Consider the following 21,107-nt stretch of genomic DNA (forward strand, 5'->3'; position numbering starts at 1 on the left):
CCACCACCCTTCTCCTCAACATATCGGATACTCTCCACCCCACTTATCCTGCTTTATTTAAGCTTTATAGCATTTATTATCACTTGATATCTGTTATGTATCTTATCACTTGATATCTGTTACATATCTATGGATTTGTTTGTTACCTAAGACTGAAGGTACCTTATGTGTATTGCTCACTGCTGTATTCTAGACTCGTGCACGGCACAGACACTCAACAATTATTTGATGAATAAATGAATGAATATAATGGCTGCTATTATCATTTATTAGTATTAGTGATAAGAATATATTTTAAAAATAGCCACTATTTATTGAGGGCACTCTGTTGAGCTCTAATCTTTGCAAACATCCTTTTTATAGATGAAAAAAACAAAACAAGCAATGTTAATTAATTCACCCAAGATCACTTAAGCTAGTAAAGTGACAAAGTCAGGTTTGAAACACACAATCTGTGACCACTAGAATCTATGTTTTTAGGCAATGTCTTATAATTTTTCCCAGTAATTCCATTTAATTGACTTTCAAGCAAAATACTTTTGTGCCTATGTGTAATGGCTCAGAGAGCTTAATAACAAATATTGAATCAGAAACCTAGGATGGAAAGCCTTTAGTCTAACCTAACTTCTGAAGCAATAGTTAATTTCATTGAGTACTTGCTGTGTGTCAGGCAGGACGAGACACGTAGCACCTTATTTAATTATTACGACAACCCGTGGTTTGGATGCTATTGTTATCCCCATCTCACCAACAAGGACACAGGAAGGCTGAGATGTTACTCAGCCCTCAGCCTTATGTGGTGGAGTTGGAATTCAAAGGCAGACCAGTCAGATCCCAGAGCCTGAGCTGTGGGCTTCTCATGAGCTCCTATTATGGATAGGATGCAACAAGACCATAAGATACATGCTTCTTTAACTTTTTATTACAGGAAGTTTCAAATTTATATAAAAAACAGAGGATAGTGTCATAAATTCCCAAATTCCCATCACCTAGCTTCGGCCACCATCAACTCGCCATTGGTGATTTTAAGCCAACTTGGGAGCACCTATCCTCCTATAAAGGGCTGTGGCAACAGGAACATCTACATCAGGGTGTAAGTCAGTCTATCTCATTTTAAGTCGGTCTAGCTCATTTGACTCTGGGCTTGAGTCTGTGGCTTATTTGTGCATAACACCTCTTCTAATTTTAAATTGTAATGGTAGTTACTGATTCAGCTTATGTAGAAATCCTGACTTTACATCAAAGGGAAATGAGTCCATGTAGATAACAGATAGTTCTGGATGCTATTTGCAAATGCTCGTTCCTTCAGTGGCAGTTACTATGATGACAAAGACAGTAAACATTTACAATTTCTGTCAATTTGACTTAGCCTAGGAAAATAGAATTGGCAACCTATAAACTGCATGCATATCTACAAAGCACCATGGCTCACATATTTAGATTTTAATAAAGAGAAAACCCAGGGCAAAGAGAAACATATTCAGGAGGGAAGGTGATGTAGAGGGATCAGCACTGTTCAGGACAGCAGAGTCACATCAAAGGGCACTTAACTAAGGCGCTGACTTAAGAACTTAACTCCTGTAAAAGACCCCTGCAGTTTCTCCTTTAATTCTCACAACAAAAAATAAACCCATTTGCATGTGTTAAAGAGGCTTAACGTTAAAATAAAACGGAGTGAACCCTGCTGAAGGAAAGCTTCAGAATTCCAATCGATATTTTCTTCTATATCAGGCACTTAAAAATTCAAAGACAGGACGGATGAAAGGCCAGATTTATATATAGAATTCCTTTTGTTTCTTCCATTAGTCAAGCCTGCAGCTCTTGAATTTTAGTATCCAAAAGCATTACGATATGGCGTTGAAGACATAAAACTATGTATACTACACTTCCAGGGCAATTTAAGGGAAATAATAAGGTAAATTTGATAATACAAGAATTTTCACTTACCTTCACACTTTAGGGCTTAACCCTAGAAACAAACTACCACATAATATGGAATTCTATTCTTAAATAGAATAGAATAGTTAAATAGTTAATAGAATAGTTAAATGCATGATTCTGTCTTTAGGCAGTTATGTGGTTCTTAGAGTCTATAAGAAAGTATAAAATAAAGCTTTAAACTCTCTGAAAGAGACTCAGGTAGTCAGGTGAGAAGACCTTTCTCATATCAGCAGTGCATGATGAATATTGTCTTATTTTTCTTTCTATTCCCATCCTAACTCAGGTGTTCAGTGGGTAATTCCACAAATAATTTCTAAAATATCTCCAGGAACAAGTAATCACACAAAAGAGCAAATATGTTGGTTCAAAAAGCATGTAGTATTCTTGTTTTCAATAGACAACCCAGTTTAAGCCTTCACTAGAGGTGGCAATCAAACATTTCAAATTTGTTTTACAAAAGACTTAAACAAATCTCATTAAGTAACTTAAATACTTCTTAAACATAATTAATTTCTTGGAACGTTTTAGATTGGAACTGAGGGCAGCAAGGAGAAAGAATTTGGGATCTCAACAGAATCCATGAAACAATGGGTCCATCTGGAAATCTCGACAGCTGGAGCCTTTCATTTGCATAGCCTTGTTTCTTGATTTAATTTTTTACAAGTGGATGAAATGCTTATGAAATTCACTGGGCAGATAACCCTGGAGACTTGAATCATTCAGCCAGGAAATAGTAACTCAAGGCTGGTCAGGTTTCCTGGGGTAGCCAAGGTTTGGAGGCCTCTGGTTCTCTTTCACTGTAGAATCTTCCACGGAAGAAATAATGTGCCTTGGGTTTTGATCAAGTTAATTGCTACAGAGGGCCCTGGAGATGGCGATGGGCATACTTGTGGGGTTCTTGGTGCAAATAATAATTTCTTTAAGAAGTATTAGCTTTTAGAGGGAAAAAATAAAAGAGCTTTAGAATTGACCCACTGCTATCACCCTGGTCAAAGTTATCACCATCATCGCTTACCTGGCTGTCTAGTTTCTGCTTTGGGGCCTGACAATTTAAACTCGGTGCAGACGTTAAAGGGATCCGTCTAAGATAAAAGTCATATCACATCATCTGTCTCCTCGAAACCCTCCAAATGGTTTCCTCTTTTGCTCAGTGAAGAAGTCGAAGCTCCCCCCTGGAGTCTGTGGCCCTCCCCCGCCTCCCTGCCCCCTCTACAACACTCGGACCCCTACCACCCTCCCTGCGTCACTGTGCTCCAGCCATGGTGGCCTTGCTGTTCTGGGAACATGCCGAGTGTGCTCTCACCCCAGGGACCCTGCACTTCTGCCCAGAGCATTCTTCTGTCCGAGACCGAATGGTTAGCTCGTCGCATCCCTGGTCAAACGTGAGATGCTGTGTTGTGGGAAACAGCGCCCAGTCTGCCACCTCGACGCTCTCCGTCTCACTGCTCCCAAATGCAGCAGCACTTCTGACCACCTGTCACGTCGTATATGTATTTGCCTATTGTCTCTCCTAGACTCCACACTCTACTACAAGGACAGTGGCTGGATTTTGTTTGTTGCCAGCTCTCCAGCTCCCGAAACAGTGTTTGGTACACGCACAGTCAGTATATGTCAAAGGAAAGAATGATATTGATGTTACTAATAGCAAGGATAATAGTGCCAGGTGCTGTTGTAACTGCTTTACATGCATTAACCCAGGTCATCCCCCCAGGGGCCCTATGACAGAGGTACGGCTATTCTCCCCGTATTATGAGTGGGAATACTGAGACCCAAGAGGTTAGGTACTTGGCCAAGATCATACAAAAAAACAATTAAATAAATTAACAAATTGGAAAGGGTTTGGGGATCCTTAACTCACTCACTCCTTTTAATTTACAGATGGAAAAACCATGTCCAGGCGGATTGCTAATGAGAAGACTGGTGGCTAGGATCCCCTAAGTGTAGAACTACCAAAGCCCAGCTCTCTCCAATGATACTGTACCACCCTGTCTTTACAGGACTGGGAACCCACAATGCTTAGCAGAGCACCTGGCACCCAGTAAGCACTCAACAATAATTTTTGAAAGAAAAAAAAAAAAAGAATGAGAGATGATAGAATTTTTTGGAAGCTAGGAAAGTCTCTTCTCATATTACCAGCAGGCTTAGCAATGCAATCAACCCCACCTTCATAGGGCATGAGAATTCTACCTGAGATAACCTTTCCAATAGGCCTCTCCCAGCCTTGGGGTAACTTCCCCAGGCACAGCAGATGGCTGGGCAGAGATTCTAGGGTCAACCTTTAGAGCAACCTGTACTAAGAGGCAACTGGTATGAAATTTTATACATGTAAATATCCCACTCTCCATCCACCTCTTCTACTCCAAGCCCATGTCTGGAAGAAAGACGAATGGACATTTCAGCCTGATTTCACTGGACTCAGTGTGTGTGTGTGTCCGTGTGTATAGTCGCTGCGTTGGTAGACGTGGCAAAGGGTGGTGAGTGAGATGTGATCAGATGTGCTGGTGAGTGTGTGGGGAGACTGGCAAAGAAGCGAGGGCTCCATGAGTGTGATCGGTTCGTTCCAATCCTTATGGGATGGCCTCATCCCTTCTTATCTTGCCTGACTGCTTATGCATGCCATCACTAAAACACTCCTCTCTGCTCTCCAAAATCTCCATCTCAATTTTTCATCAGAAGGAAACTGAGTAAGTGCTTATGTGTGCGTGGTACTGAGTGAAATGTCAAAACCGTTAAACACAGAGATCCAGCATCCTACCCTTCCCAGCATCCGGCCTCTGGGTGCCTCCAAACGCCTTCTTGATGGCCCTGGACCGAGGCCTCACAGCTCAGCAGAGCCCTGCGTAGGTGAGCTCGCTGTTGCCAGTCTGAGAGGTTCCTAGGGAACGGCTGCTGATTATCAACGGTTAGCAAGACCTTAACTGAAGTAGAGTGGTAGTGAGCTTCCCAGCCCTGTCACCCTCAGAGAGGGTTTGGGGGTCCTCACTCTGAGCTCTTGCATTTCTCTTCAATGACTGGGATGTGGAAAGGAAGCTTTACTGGTGACAGAATAACTCCTACCCCCCTCCCTCCCAGATCTCACCCAGTACGAGAATCAGCGCCTGATACCTCCTCTGAGACCCCGATTCCAAGCCCAGGCAGAAGCAGCAGAGTTGCAATTATGCATATTTTCATCTTGCTCTCACAAGTCTGTATTTAAATATCTCAAGTTTTTAACTGTGGCATTCGATTATCTGTAAGTTCAATACTTGCTGTCTATACTCAAATCGCTAAAACCAAAATAAAACATGTCCTCAGTTTACTGATTTAACGACTAGATAATAATAATTTAGAGACTTAAAATTTATAACAATCATTATTAAGGGCACTGTGATACGGCTTCACGCACGTTGTCTCTTTTCCTGTATCCTCGCTTCACAGATGGGGAAATCGAGGCTCTGACAGGGTAAGTAATGTGTCTAAGGTCACCAGTGGGAAGCTGGGATTGGAATTTGAGACGTGCTTTCTCACCGCAGCCTGAGCCTTTACCCATGTAATGTTTCCATTATGAGTTATTATGCATTGCTATGCTTTCCTTTTTTTTTTTTTTTTTTTTTTTTTTTTGCGGTACACGGGCCTCTCACTGTTGTGGCCTCTTGTTGTGGAGCACAGGCTCCGGATGTGCAGGCTCAGCGGCCATGGCTCACGGGCCCAGCCGCTCCGCGGCACGTGGGATCTTCCCGGACTGGGGCACGAACCCGCGTCCCCTGCATCGGCAGGCGGACTCTCAATCACTGTGCCACCAGGGAAGCCCCTATGCTTTCCTTTTAAGAGCAGCCTAGTTTTAGGAACACTTAGGTTCTTTCTGTAACAGGGGAAGCTGCCCACAGCATCTCACTTACAGCTAAGTGGAGTGGACTCTTGGTAGCACCAGCATCTGACTCTTCAAAAACACTGTTGGTTCTCTCCAAAAGCTGTGGAGACACAAAGAAAACAACAGTACGTGAGTGCAATCTGCAGAAGGAATCCTACTTTACGGATACACATGTTGACATAAATGAGAAAGGAGGTTTCAGAAACTTAAGAAATTATGCAACTTCTCAGAAATCTGATATAGCATATTTAAAACAAATATGCTAACTGAATATTTCAACTTCTAGGTCATCTTAGCATTTGTTACTCAAAAGAAGCTTTCACACTTGAAAAGTTGCTCAGCTTCACCAATCTAGGCAAATAATTCATGTTAAATCCACTTCCCACCCAGCAGATCGTCACAACGAGAAAATTACAATACCCAGGGTCTATTCCACTATCAAACACACATTCATGGAGATAGCGTTGCAAAAGACTTAGGAAGCTCTTGTTCTCACGGAGCTTACATTCCAGAACGGGAAAGCACAGACAAACAAATAAACAACATACACACAAGAAAAGATCCGGTAGTGAAATATGCTGTAATGCAAGTAAAGTAGGGTGATGTGATATGGAGTGACTGGGAAGTTACTCTACAGCTGATGGCCAGGGGAGGCCTCTCCAAGGAGATGACAGTTCTAGTGAGACCTGAATAAGAAGAAGAGTGAAATCAAGTCAAAATGTGGCAGGAGAGCATTCTGGGAGCAGGAAGGAGTCAGGGCAAATGCATCAAGTGGGGATGAACACGGTGAGGTCAAGGAATGGAACGGATGGTGTGACTAGGGTATGATGTTGGTGAGGGTGTCAGGAAAAAGACATTTCATTGACTCTTGTTGGGAGAACAAATTGTTAAAACCTTTCCGGGCAATTTTGTGCATATCTTTGACCCTAGGAATTAATCCCCACTAAATAATTAGACAAGTGCACAATGACACATGTATAAAGAAATATATTCATTCAACAAACACTTGATGAATGACTACCAATGTGCCCAGATACTGTTCCATGCACTAATTCAATAGTAAAAAATACATTTAAAAATCAATTTTTTCATGGGGGGGCAGGGCAGGCAATAGAAAAATGAAGTTATATAAGTAATTAGAAAGCCGTAGGTGCGATGGAGAAAGATAAAACAGAGAAGGAGGGTTCGGAAGGCTGGAGGAGAGGTCCATTTGCAACTTTAAATACAGAGATCAGGAAAGGCCTTACTGAGCAGGTGATGCCTGAACAACGTCTGGCGGCGATGAGAGAGCCTTGTGGATATCTGGGGGGAAGAGCATTCCCAGCAGAGGGGCCAGCAATTGCCGAGTCCTTTAGCGACAGAGATGCTTAAGATCATCAGTGAGACTGGAGCAAGGTGAGCAAGGATGAGAATGACAGGAAAGGAAATCAGAAAGATGGTGGCTCTGTGGGTGGTAGTATCATAAGGAGCCTTCTGGGTTGTTGTAGAAAGTCTGTGACTTCTATCCTGATTGAGATAGAATTTCACTGGAGTGCTTTGAGCAGAGGGGTGACATGTTCTAACTTTTAGACTCTAGAGAGGGCACAGAGACCACTGAAGAGCTGGGGCAAAGGTCCAAGAGAGAAATAACAGTGGCTTGGACCAGCAGGGAGCAAGTGGGGATGGAGAAAAGTGTTGGACTGTGGATATTTTTGGAGGCTGAATCAACAGGATTTGCTGATGGACTGAATGTGAATGTGAGAGAGAGAAGTAAAGGATGACACCCAGGATTTTGTTGTAATCACACTGAAAGATGCAGGTTCCACGAACTGAAATGGAGACGTGAGTGGAATATGTGTAGTGGGAAAAAGCAGAAGTTCAATATTGGAAATGTTAGGTTTGAGATGTTTTTAAAGCATCAAAAGTACATGTTAATCGGCAGCTGTAGGATGAACGGGTGTGGACTTCAGGGTATTTAAAGCCATAAGGCTGGATGAGATGAGCCAGGGAGTAAACAGAGGAGGGAGACTGGATCCTGGGCACCCAACATTAAGAGCTAGAGAGATGAGAAGGAACCAGCAGGGAGATGCAGATTGAGCAGGTGAGCTAGAAAGCACATCAGGAGAGCAGGAGGTTCTGAAACCAAGTGAAGAAAGAGTTTTAAGGAGAAAATCCATAGCCATGTCAAAGGTCCTGATAGGTCAAGTAAAATGGGACCTGAGAATTGCCCGTTGGGTTTAGGAACATGGAGGCTATTAGCGACTCTGCTAAGAGCAGTTTATCAAGATACTGTTTATATGGAAAAAAAAAAAAAAACAAACAACAGAAAATGAATAAGTAGCAATAGGGATGGGGTAAATAAATTGTAGTGGTATATAACACCACTTCTGATAAGCTCTCCCTCTTTATATTGCTGTTAAGTTCTTCTTTGTATAGCGATGCATCCAAAAGGGACAAAAACCCAACACCCAAAGCCTTGATGTGTGGTGAATATGGCGGTATTCAATGTCCACTCCAGCCTCCTGACTGATGGGATTGGGCTGCCCTATACTGCAGAGACTAGATAGCTCAAAACTAGATTTCCTAGACTCCCTTGAACTAGGGTTTCACACGTGATTTAGGTTCTGCCAACTAGATGCAGTCTGAAATTTTAGAGACAGAAGTGAGCAGAGTCATGGAGACTTTAGCTTGTCTTTTAGCTTCCTGTGTACAGGCTACTATCTTTGTAAGGGTAGAGAAGCAAGACAGGGATACAGGCATCCGTTGTTGGCAGTGTGGATTAAGCAGATGCTGTGCGCTTCTAGGGCCAATAGCAGTGGCAGTGACAAGTCTGTCCCCGTACGTCAGCTGGGGTGTTGTGTCTATGGAGCGGCCATTCCAGGGCTGCTTTCTGATTCCCCACCTCCCTGATCATGAGGAAGGGGCAGCCACCCTGGCAGTCCAAGTGCGGTTTAGGTTTATTTCTGGAGGATCAGCCTAGGGCTCCCTCTTCTAGACCTCCCAACAATATTATAAACACTTGTTTTTTAAAAATCAAATCGTTTTCTGCTTCAAACAGCTAGCATGGCTTCTGTTTCCTTCAAATGAACCTGACTGATTCAAAAAGTAATACAGATTATTTAAGTTTTCTTAATGGGGATGGCGAAGGGGAAATTACACCACTCCATACACTAGAAAGCAAAACTTCCTAACATGCTCTTTACCCGTTTTTTTCTCCCGGAAAGTCCCAAACTTGTCAAGTGGGAAAACACATTTTAAAGCCATATGTGTGGAATGATACCATTTCCATTTAAAAAACTGTATTGATATGACTACACATGCAGAAAAAAAAGACGAGAAATATATACCCTAAAATGTTTAACACAGTAATGTAAAAGCGGGAATACAAATGATTTTCATTTTCTTCTTTATCTTTCCTGATTTTTTTTTTGGCCATGAATGTGTATGGTTTTTGTAATAAAATCACTAAAGCTATTTCTGTTTGGAATAAAAGCCATTAACCTTCCTTTTCACTTAATAGAATGATGTACACAGACCCCTAGATCGGTCCAGAACTCCTTTCTAGTCAATGCATGTGAAACAAAATGTTTGCATTCTCTGGAGGATCAAATAACAGTGTAAAACTTACCATCTAAAAGCACACCATTTCAAGTTTTCAAATAATACAATACAAATAATTATATCGGAAGTACAAGACATGTTATGTTTGTTTTTATTAGTGTGAGAATAGAATTTGGAACTTAAGCAATTTAGGATACATTAGAGTAATGAAAGCAAATTTAATTTTAACTTCAAAACAAATAACTTTAAAACCATCTGCCATACACAGTTGAAATAAAAGTAGCTTCAACTGCTTGAAAAGGCTAGAAAACAGCCGTTCTTTGCTTTGTTTTGCAACATTATCACCTGCAAGAGTTCCTGGAATTGACAGTGCGTACCAACACCAAATCCTGTCCTAGAATGAACTTTTAATCAAAGGAACACAGAATCATATCCACCATTATCACAAACACGATGAACAGAGAGAGGCAAGTAGGCAATGTACTGTTTACAGTCAAAAACTAGGCATATTCCCAGAAGATTTATTGTGGAAGATTTTTCCTCACGTGTACTTTGATCATTCTAATAGCATGTGATTTTTACTTCAGTCATTCACTACACGTTTGCTGAATGTCATCTCTGTCAGGGAGCCTGGGTTAGGCACCAGGATTCAACTGTGCAGCGAACAGATGTGGTCACTGACCTGAGAGAACTTAGAGGCTGGTGGGGAACCCACAGAAGTTAACGGGTAGTGAAAACAGTGAGGCAAGAGCTAGGATGCAAGACGCTATGGGAACATGAAGGAAGAGGTACCTGACATAACACTGGGGGTCAGAGAAGACTCTTCTGTAAAGGAAGGTTTAGCCTGAGACCCGGATGGCAGGAATCTGCGAGGCAAAGAGAGAAGGGAACTTCTAGGCAGAAGGAAGAGCATGTGAGAACACAACAAATACGAAAAGCTTTAAGTTTAATAAGACTAGATAGCATGTAGGGGCAAGGAAAGAATGAGGAGCAATTAGGCTGGAAACGTAAGCAGATGACAGATTAGGTACAGGGCGATCATATCATTATCGCCCAATTCAGGACTTTTATGAGACTGACACTTGGGCCGGGATAACAGCTGTACGCCAGGACATCAAATCAGGACAATTAGTGAGAGTCATTGCAGTGCTTTCAGCCAGGAAGAGGCATGATCGCGATCAGATTCTTGGGTTTCATGAAAATCTCTCCGTGCAGTGCGGAAAATGAACTGCAGTGGTGCTGGGGCTGAGGACTGCAACCCTAGAAGCAGGGAGATCAGTTAGGATATTTCAACTATGGGATTTCTAAATTATGAATTATGAAGTTGTTGAGAACGGACGGTGGCCTATGCTACAGAAGAGAAAGAGGAAATGGAAGGCAGTGGGGATGTTCAGGACTTCCATTCACTCCTTTATTCATTCATTCAATAGTTATTGAGTACCGTGCTAGGCACTGAGATTTCCAGTTCTAAAAAGGTCGTTACCCACATGAACCCGAGAGCCTAGAAGGTGTAACAGACATCATTCATTGATTGAACAGCGGAGGAAGGGGAAAGTGTAGAGTCAAGGATGACAGCCAATTTTCTTGCTTTGGTAACAGGGTGAATTGTGATGCCTTCTTTAAGATAAGAAACAAAGAGAAGGCACAAGGTCAGGGGAGGGAAATTGTGCTGAGCTTTAGTCTGAAGTGCTGCTGGGACATTTAAGGGGAGACGTCCAGTGGACAGATGGATATAATGTTTGAAGCTTAGAAGAGCGATCTCGGCTGGAGGAATGGATTTGGGAATCATCAGCAATGGCTGAGACAGGAAGCCCCCACTGTGGATGAGGCTGCCGGGGAGAATGCGTAGTGAGAGAGGACGTAAAACTCAGGAATCCCAGTATTGGGGGTTTGGAAGAGGAAGAGAGTCTGCGAAAGGGGTTGTGAGGAGGGGAGGGTACAGAGGGGTAGGAGGAAACCCAGGAGAGTGAGGAGGTGATGGTGATGGTGATGGTGATGGTGACTGGTGGCGGTGGAGGCCGTGATGACCATGATATGAAGGCAGTGGTGGTGATAATGATGAAGCTTCTCACTGATGACAACCGAAAGGTATTAAGCATTTACTATGAGCTGAGCATTCAGTGGATCACCTCAGTCTCTCCTCAAATAATCCATTAAGTAACTTGCTCAAGTTCACACAGCCTGGAAAATACAGATGAGGAAAATGAACCAGGTCTAATTCAAAACCCATGTTATCTATCCCACAAAACAATGTCTTCCTATCAACTGATAGCTGAAACTTTTTCCTGATATTAAAAAAAAAAAAAAAAAAAACCCAACAGGGATGAGGGTAGGAGACAAGAAGAGTTTTTTATGTGTGTGTGTGCATGTTTTAAAAGTAGGTGGGTGTTTTTATGTCTCTAACGTCAACAATTCCCTTTTTTTTTTTCAGTACGCGGGCCTCTCACTGTTGTGGCCTCTCCCGTTGCGGAGCACAGGCTCAGCGGCCATGGCTCATGGGCCCAGCTGCTCCGCGGCATGTGGGATCTTCCCGGACCGGGACACGAACCCGTGTCCCCTGCATCGGCAGGCGGACTCTCAACCAGTGCGCCACCAGGGAAGCCCAACAATTCCCTTTGATCTTTGAGATTTTCCTCTTTGTTTCCTAGGAGTCATTTTAGTTACACAGCAGTGACAGGGGATCTTAACTGGAATCTAACTCCTCTAATATGCCTCTTCCTTTAGTGATTCTTCTTTGTTAGTTAAGAAGGCAATGAGAAAAAAGTGGGGAGAAAAGCAATTTGCAAGTCATTCAAAACTGACGTTTATGTTTAGAATCGAAACATATCGAGTCCAAGGGATGATGCAGATACACAGCACTGCTCAGAGACTCGACTGCATAAACGACTCAGGGGAAGAATATGGGTGCCGGAGGGAGACAGAGAGCTCCTACCATGACTCATTATACAAACTCGTACTTCAGCCTGCGGTCTGCAATATTACTGGAAAATAACATTGCTCTACAGAGATCACCCACAACCTACCTTGTCGAAATCCGAAATAAAATGGCTCTTTTGAAACAGTTACAGCTAAGAATACATGCCAAACAAGTAGCATCATAAAAAGGCAATGAGTTCTGCACAAAAAGCTTGTAGTTATAAATCAAAGAATATAATTTTATACATAACATTTAAACAATCCATGCATTCACATGCTAGTTTTCACGTTGAATTACACTCATAAATCCAATGTACACGTCCAATATGTCAGTTTCTACTGCCTCAATAAAAAATTTGCACTCATTCCAAGGATCGACTTGGTCCTCTGCCTAAAAAATCTATTAAAATGGCTGCTTTAATAAAGGCTTTATCTGGACTACTTAATCTTATTCCTTGTTATCTCCCCAACCCCAGAATGCTTCTTTTCTCAATTGATCAATCATTTATGAAGCTTGTATGGAGAATCTAGCACTGCTTGACCTCCACCTCTTCTCCCACAGCGTCCTCCTACCACCTTGCATTTGCCAACACTCTCTTGGCTGAAAAAACCAGAAGTCTGAGATTCAAGCTACTTCCAACCCCCACTGACAAGTAAAGATGGGCATCTGAAGTGGGAATTGGGAGAAAAAAGCTAAGATGAGAGCAAGCAGGCTTTTCAACCATCTTATTTGTAAAACGTGAACTCTCGTCCAGCTCGGGGTGGTGAGTGGCTGGGATGCTCTATAACTTTGGGGGGCCTGAGAAAATGATTGTATTTAAGATTATAACAATTCATAGGACATTTTCTGAATTTGAAAGGCATTTCCACAGGCAGGGCTGGAGGATTCACACAAAGAACACCTCAACGTCTTGGATTTTAAAACAGCAGAGGTAATAGAAGGCCAAGTTTAAGCCTCTTTCTCTAAAAAGTGAATCTGTGATAACGGAATCAAGAATAAATAAGAACTTGACCATAAGCCAACTGGCCGCTGGGTTAACAAAACAGTGATCTAATCCAAAATTGCAAGGAAACACACAAATATTACACTTTAGCTGGAAACCCAAGCTTTGTAAGTTGTATAGCTTATGACTAGTTATTTGAAAATATGGCAGGAAAAAATTCAGGGATTTCAAGAGACCTTCAGCTGAACTAAACCAGTTTCTAAATGTGCTGTTTAAGAAAGCAGAAACCAAGTATGGCTCGGAATATAAAAACAGAAAGGTGTAGCCAGTGGGTCTGTGAGCTAACCCTTGCTCTTGTCAGTGCTGGTTAGACTTGGACTACATAACTAGTTTCCACAGGTGAGGAGGGAGAAGAGGAGTTAGAAAACCAATCAGAAAATATCCATGGGGACCATGTCAAGGAGGTGCCCTGAGGAAAGTTTTAAACATGGATTTATTTATCTTTTAGCAGTGAGGACATTTATGAGTCTTCAAGTCAAAGGGCTGGAAGCAGACCAAGGTCCCTGGAAAGTTGGCACCTCTGTCAGAAATTCTATTTCACATTCCTCTTGTCTGTGCTTGAGAATGAGATGCTGTTTAGGCGACCTCAAGGCCAATCCTGAGTCCACTGTGCTGTGACCTGACTGGCTCAGGCCAGAAGAGGGGGCTGAGTCTGCAGTAGTTTCGACCACCCAGCCTATGTCAACGCTACACTGAGAGGCTCCCAGGGGCACAGGATAGAGCTCGGGTGATCCCACAGGTCTTCCAGTCTCAGGCTTGATATAATGTTTCAGGTCATACTGGACCTCAGTGGACCCCAGGCCTTTGAGCCTCGCCCCAAATAAACTAGCTCCCTCATGACGGCACATCAGTAACAGCAGTGACTGTTCCTCATGATTCTCCTCACACGCCTTCACAGCTATTAGAGAAAGCCGTGTTGCGTGAAATTGTTATTAACAACGGTTACTGGAAATTCAGTGGTTCCTAGAAATCCATGAATCTAATCTAATTTCTGCTTTCTCCACTCAATTCCATAAGTAAGGAACCATTAACTTTCTATACTTGTGTCAGTCAAGGTCTATGCAACTTCAAAAGGAGATAACACATTTGTTAGGAGGGCACTACTAGAAAAGCTTCGCTAGATTAAGTTTCTAACTCTTCTTGGGAGCTGGTTTTGATAACTCTGCTTATCTCCTCCCTCCAGTGTATATTCAGTTCCTGGTGATTTCCTTGCCAATTAAAAGGCAGAAGAACCGGTAGTATGTGTAAGGAAGGCTAATGAAACCTGCTGTGAAGATAAAGGCAAATGCAAGGTACAAAATGCGTGGTGTTCAAAAACTATCTTGCAAGAGCCTTAAAAATGTTCACGTACTTTGACCCATAAACCTACTTCAGACTCTATCCTGAGAAAGTTTTAAGCCCAAAGCCATCCAACAGGGAAATAGTATAAACAACCTAAATAGAAGAATGTCTAAGTTATGACTGATCCAATAGTTGAACATTATTTAGCTTAAAAAATGTTTACCAAGAGTTTTTAATAGCATTGGGAAAGGATCATGCCAGAATAGTTTATGGAAAAATAATCAATGCATAAAATTGCATATTTAATACTATCTCATGTATGTAAAAAATAAAATATGTGAGAAGGAGACTGGAAGGAAATATACCAAAAGAGTGAATAATAACTGCTTTGTAGTGGAGGGACTTTGGGTGTTTGATTTCTTTCCACTTTTCTACATATTCTAAACTTTCTACAACAAACATAGATTACTCTAATAAAGAATAACATAAATTTCTATTTAAAAGTGAGATGGTTGAGTCAGATGATTTCCAAGGTCCCTTTAGCATCCTATCCAGACAAAATTTAGGGGGGGGGGGTCAATGTTTTCATGACCATGACTGGTATATCTTTATGAAATCAATAACACCATTCTGGCTAGTATTACTATTGATTGAGTACATTCCTTCATGGCCATTAAACTGCAAATTCCTTAGGGGCAGGGACTACCTATTTCTTGTAGGAGGTATTCAATAAGGTTTATTGAATTTAATTTAAATCTGATAAGTGAATGAGAGAGCACTAGTGGAATTAATTACAGGGTGATAACACATTTGCCGCCTTCTTTGCCACTGCAGAACTATCAAAAATATGACTGGGATCTTATATTTTGGACGGATTTTTCCCTTTAGAAAAACAATGGGAATACCATATTCATTGCTACATTTAATAAATCGACCAACCAGCAAAATAAATAAACAAACAAACCTGACCTTTCATAGAACATGGTCTTGTAACTGAAAAATGCTCTAGGCTAAGTGTGTCTTTCTAAACCACGATGTCAGTTTGCTGTTGCCAGGTAGTGGTAGAACCCATCCTGAGGTGACCCTCTGGCCTTCTGTCATAAGGAAGTAAAGAAGACTGATATCAAATTAAATTTTGATACGATCAATGTACCAATACTAGGAAGAACGTAAGATACTAGTAAAAGAATTCGAAACACATTTTCTGGTTGTAAATACCTAAATCAGTCCAGAGAAAGCCAGATAATATGTTTTTGAAATAATGAAACAGTAGAATTCTTTTCATGTTGCCATGAGTGAGCATTCTAGATAAGGAAGAGCCTTAAAATTAACTCATAAGAAATGTCACCCTCTTTAGGGAAAAGATAACCATGGTTCCTGAAAACACAAGGACTTATTCAAGTTTGAAGCCAAAACCGATTATGGAGAGAACAAGGGTTTTAACCCACTGAAGGAGTTGCACAGACTCGCTGCAGAAGCTATCCCAAATGTGAAAAAAACCATCAAAGTGCTCCCTATTATTTTCGAGGTTCCATGGCAGCTTTGGATTCAAATGATTTACCTAATGCTCAGAATTCCTAAATTCACTTTTTCCTAAGCAGGATAAAAATATGAAATGACTATATCAGGGTTAAGCAGAATCAGAAGGCATAATTCACCATAATAGAGAAATTATTCTCCTTGGTTCCCTAGTTTTCTATAACCGAATTTGGTTTCATTCTTTTGTGTGCGCAGTGAGCCAAAAGAGGGAAGGAATGTTGATGTCTTTGAGACAGGATAGAAAAGAGAGATAGCTGAAAAGGGTCCTTAAGAAAATCTCTGAGGGAATAGGCTGCAGTCATCAGCAAATTCCAGAAGCAGGAATCTCAGATAAAGTGTGTGCCTAGGTTGCCGATACCTGCAAAGTATGCCCTGGGGGTACCCTTAATATATCCACTAGGGATGTGATAGTGAGTATGGCAAGCTCTCTTGGATCTAGCAATAATTACTGCAAGGAATTTTCTGTACAACAAAAAACTAGGCGTATTCCCTTGATATTCATAGTAAAGGAATTAACCTAGACCTCCTGAATTTTGCAGAATAATTTAAAAGTTAAGTTCACCCTTCTATATCAGCAGTGAGTTCAACACATTGGTATATTAAATTCAATTGGTGTATTCAGTCAGAGCCACCTGACTCCTCTCTTTTGGATCCTGACATTACATGTGTGTTGTGGTGATGCTGGGATAGTTGTGTGTGAGTAAAGGGGCACAGGGGAGGAAGATAAAAGCAAAAGGTCTATGCTAATCAACCACAATCACACTTGGGTAACATGAGTTTAAGGAAAAAGAATAAGAGGGATAAATATCAAGAGGTTCTAGACAAGATTCCCTACTGTTCAGAAAAACGATCCAAAACTTGTAAATAAGGCAAAGAGGATAATTCCATGTCCTTTTAAGAATCATACTGAGGCATTGTTTTAACAGGTCCACCCAAGGATTAATTTTTAGTAAAATGTTAATTAAGGGCTCAGTCTCTGTGAAGTTACATGTTAACTTGTAGATCTGTTTCCTGCAGAAATACGCATTATTTCTGTGTGGTAGAAAAGATAACTCTAGAAATTAGAGCTTATTGCTGTTTTGGATGGTAACAAGTTTTGTATCTTACCTAGCAATCTTACTCTAGTATTATTTTATTAAAGTCTCTATAAATGCTCTGTTCCTCAAATGCTCCTTGAATAAACTTTAGCATCTTAGTGGTTCCATCATATTACTTAATGAGATATTTTTTAAAATCTTTAACGCATGTTCTTTTTCTCCTTTTATGAGAGTCTCATTTAAAATTTTTTGAAATGTATACTTTGACACCACCCATCAGCTCCAATCTTAATACAAGACCTCAAAAGTCTTAAGATCCTTTGGAAATGCCTATAACAATCTTCCCCGTCAATGTCGTTCCACAATGGACTCTCCATGGGAACACTGAGAGAACTTGAAAAGGTGCCTTCCTCTCCTTCCAAAGAAACTTGTGCAGATACCGGGCAGAAGGCTGTCCCACGATCAGAAAATCAGTCCCACTGAATTTCCAATGAACCCTTCTCAGGCTCTGAGACTGAGGAATCATGGGCTCCCCTCCACTCTTCAAGTGTCTACTTTATCCAGAGAATCATGGTAGTGGCCAGGAACTTTTCATTTGGGCTGAAGGCTTTATGGTCCACATCTGCTCAGTTTTATCCCAGGAACAGACTGGAGTTGCCATATACCAACACTGTCCTCTTCTCACCCCCCAGTCTAAGAGAGGAGGCATAGCCTTGGAGGGCTATGTCCCTTCAGCACACCTTGGGGGTCTCACAGTGGACCACCTCTTCTCTCTTTCTGGCCTCCTTCCTGACTTAGAATCCTCAGCAGAACTGCAGGGAGCCTCACCCCGAGCAGATGCCTGTAAGACTTAAATCTCAGATCACCTACAACCCAAGAGGCACACCCCTCTCTCCTCCTCCATCTCACCTCTCTTTAAAAATAAATCTCTCTGCAGAAGAAAATGAAATTCACAATAAAGCACAGATCATTTACGACTGAAAGCAAGAGCACATTAATTTCATTTAAGCGAAATAAGATAATTCAAAGAATTGTTTCTCTCAAAGCTCACAAAATTTCATATCATTAAATCCCGTTTTCATTTATGTAAGATGACTGTTCTGCCATGGTTATTAGTATAGGAATTACAAAAATATAAGAAAATTATGGTTTTAGATTTATAGAAGGCATAACACACACACAAATCGCAACAGAGTTCTATTTTCTTTAGTATAATGAAATTATGATGCTCCTCAGCTTGATTTTTTGTGTGTCAGTTTAAAAAGTGGTTTCTTCTGTGGGTCTTTCTGCTGTGGACCCCACCTTAGCCACACATTCTACCCTTAATTGAAGGGGTCGCTGGGAGCAGCTTGTAGGCTGGCATTTTGGCAAATCTGGCCTTCCTGGATTCTCCTTCTATGAGGTGTTAGGCCATCTACCCATCTGAGTCTGACTCCTGTTACCTTGTCCTTTGGCTATTATTGAACAGGAGATATGGACCCTTCCTTCCAGAGCAGCCAACATTCTTGGGAGAGAAGGAAAGACACTGTCCTTAGGGCTTAATTCCTATTCCTTTCAATTTCATCCTCCCGTTCCAGTTTGCCCCTCCACTACAACAACCAAAACCAAAACCCCTTTCCTGCCTCCAGGGCACATATGTAAATAATCACCATTCTCTTGGGGAACACATGCACCTTGCTTCCCATCCACCACCACAATACAGAATATAATTTGCCATCAAAACCCAGAGAGCCCATGGATAACTCATGAATTTTAATGAGTTTTAAAATCAGGTCCTAAACTATTTTATCTGCCTTTTACTTTCACAGACCCAGCAATTCTAAAAATTAGTCATGTTCATCTGATGGCAAGAATGAAGCATCTTCAGCAAACAGCGTTCATCATTTAAAACACGCTAAAATTTGTGAATTTGAGCCACCAGGATACAAAGAGAGCCATTTCACCAATTTGGGAGTGTCTATGCCTCCTTTCCCATCTGTTGTCTTTTCTTTCTAGCTGTTAATTAGCTCTTTGAACAGAAGGTGTGAGAGGTGGGGTATTTAATTACATAAAGTACATGACTAAGGTCCTCACAGTTCTAAGAGGGACCATTCTCACTGCTTGCTGATACCTTCAATAAAGGGATTAAGAAGACAGGTGAAACTATTGATTAAAATTAAGTTTTTGTATCACCCATGCACTTAGCCTAGTACCTCATCCCTATTAATGAAAGAAAACCTTAGAATGTTGTGTAACTTTATGTCACTCAAATGAACAATTTAAAAGAAATCTATACTCTTGTAAAGCTTTTTCCCTGTTGCTCTCAATTATCTATCAGAATGACTTTGCTCTGATTTTAACAAGGCTTTATTTAAAAATACTACTTCATATGCATTCTTTAAAAACTATGGAAAACTAATTTGGATGCAGTCCTGTTTTAATTTTTTTTTTTTTTAATTTGGAGCTTCAAACATGTCAGTGTACAGTTGAAAGGCAGCTGAAAAAAATTCAGAGTTCCATTTAAGAAAATAGGTACTGACGCTGTTAGCTCTGCACAGTTTAAACTAACCTACCTTCATTTGCTGTACAAGAGCACAGGTGTCAAATTTAGACCCTTTTTTGTTTCCCTTTGAGGACACACACTGTACCATGGATTCTTTAGCGTATGGATGAGTTAGGAACACATTTGAAACTAAAAGCGTTAGTTTCACTTCTGATTACCACGTTCATAAATTAGATTGCTGAAAGTTAGATCAGAATGATCTATTTACAAAATCTAGCAGCAAATATAAAAGTAGTTGTAATAGAAGTGTTTTCAGTTTTTGACGTTTTTCTTTTAAAGTCAAGGGATCAGGGATCAAAATATTAAAATCAAGAAAGCATATCTTAAAAGAATAAAATCACAACTTGCAGGACATTTTCTTTTTTGTTTACTCACTATATCCTTTGGAATTTTAATGACTAATACAAATGGCAATTGAACATAATTGCATAAAAATTTGGGAGAGACCTCTCTGTGTTACCACAGAAAAAGGTGGGTTTTTTTTTTTTCAGAATTTCTCTTACATACCAAATTGCTCTGAAATTATCTGAATGGTTGATAAACACAGTGAGTGCTAAATTGCATACCAATTCCTGTAGCTTCTGGTTGCATGCTCCAGTTTTAAAATCTGGCCCATAATGAACGTTTTTCTCAGGAAGGTGCTTTACATTTATTTATGATGTTTTTTGGTTTTTTTTTTTTTTTTTGCAGTACGCAGGCCTCTCACTGCTGTGGCCTCTCCTGTTGAAAAGCACAGGCTCTGGACGCGCAGGCTCAGCGGCCATGGCTCACGGGCCCAGCCGCTCCGCGGCACGTGGGATCTTCCCGGACCGGGACACGAACCCGCGTCCCCTGCATCGGCAGGCAGACACTCAACCACCGCGCCACCAGGGAAGCCCTATGATGATCAATTTTTAAGTATATGCCTGAAAAGTATGTGACACGATCCTGATAAATGCCCAAACATGCCAAAGCACAGACTGAGATTTCACCTGGTCCTAAAATATTAAAGTAAGCCATCAATTCATAAATAGCTTATGCAGATTCCTAGCTCTGCCGTAAAAGATGTATAAGAAGGAAGTTTTACATCTAAGCAAAAAATTTTAAATATATCTTAATTTTAGCATTTATTTGCTGAAACAGCTTTGAAGAAAGTTTCTGAGTTGGTGCTCAGGGAGAGTGCTGGATTGGAAAGATGAACTCAAAAGTATTAAAATTAAATATTAATGATGGATTTTATTAAAATGCCAAAAGAATTATCAAATTATCTGATAATTTCACAAATAGTCGCACATCTTGAACCATCACTTGGATTTTGTTTTCTTTCTTTCTTTTTTTTTTCTTTTCTGCTTTTCCACTTAGGCAATAGGAAGTCAGAGCAACTCTATCAGCGGGGCTGTGTAAGCTTCAGCTATGTTGCTTTCACAGCCATCTTCTCTTTATTCTGCTGAACGTACAGGAGCTCTTCTTTTTATGCT

General features: G+C 41.0%; 1 protein-coding gene across 7 annotated transcripts in view; it reads right to left on the reverse strand.

Annotated features, from left to right (window-relative positions):
- ANKRD44 (ankyrin repeat domain 44) overlaps positions 1–21,107 on the reverse strand; it is a 323,674-nt gene that overhangs the window by 32,225 nt on the left and 270,342 nt on the right. For all 7 annotated transcript variants that reach the window (XM_067026492.1, XM_067026494.1, XM_067026491.1 and 4 more), the window contains exon 17: positions 5,820–5,891. In XM_067026492.1, coding sequence (XP_066882593.1) covers positions 5,820–5,891 — 72 coding nt within the window. The remainder of the gene's footprint in view (positions 1–5,819; positions 5,892–21,107) is intronic.

This window comes from Kogia breviceps, chromosome 2 (genome assembly GCF_026419965.1).
Source record: "Kogia breviceps isolate mKogBre1 chromosome 2, mKogBre1 haplotype 1, whole genome shotgun sequence".
NCBI classification, from domain to species: domain Eukaryota; kingdom Metazoa; phylum Chordata; class Mammalia; order Artiodactyla; family Physeteridae; genus Kogia; species Kogia breviceps.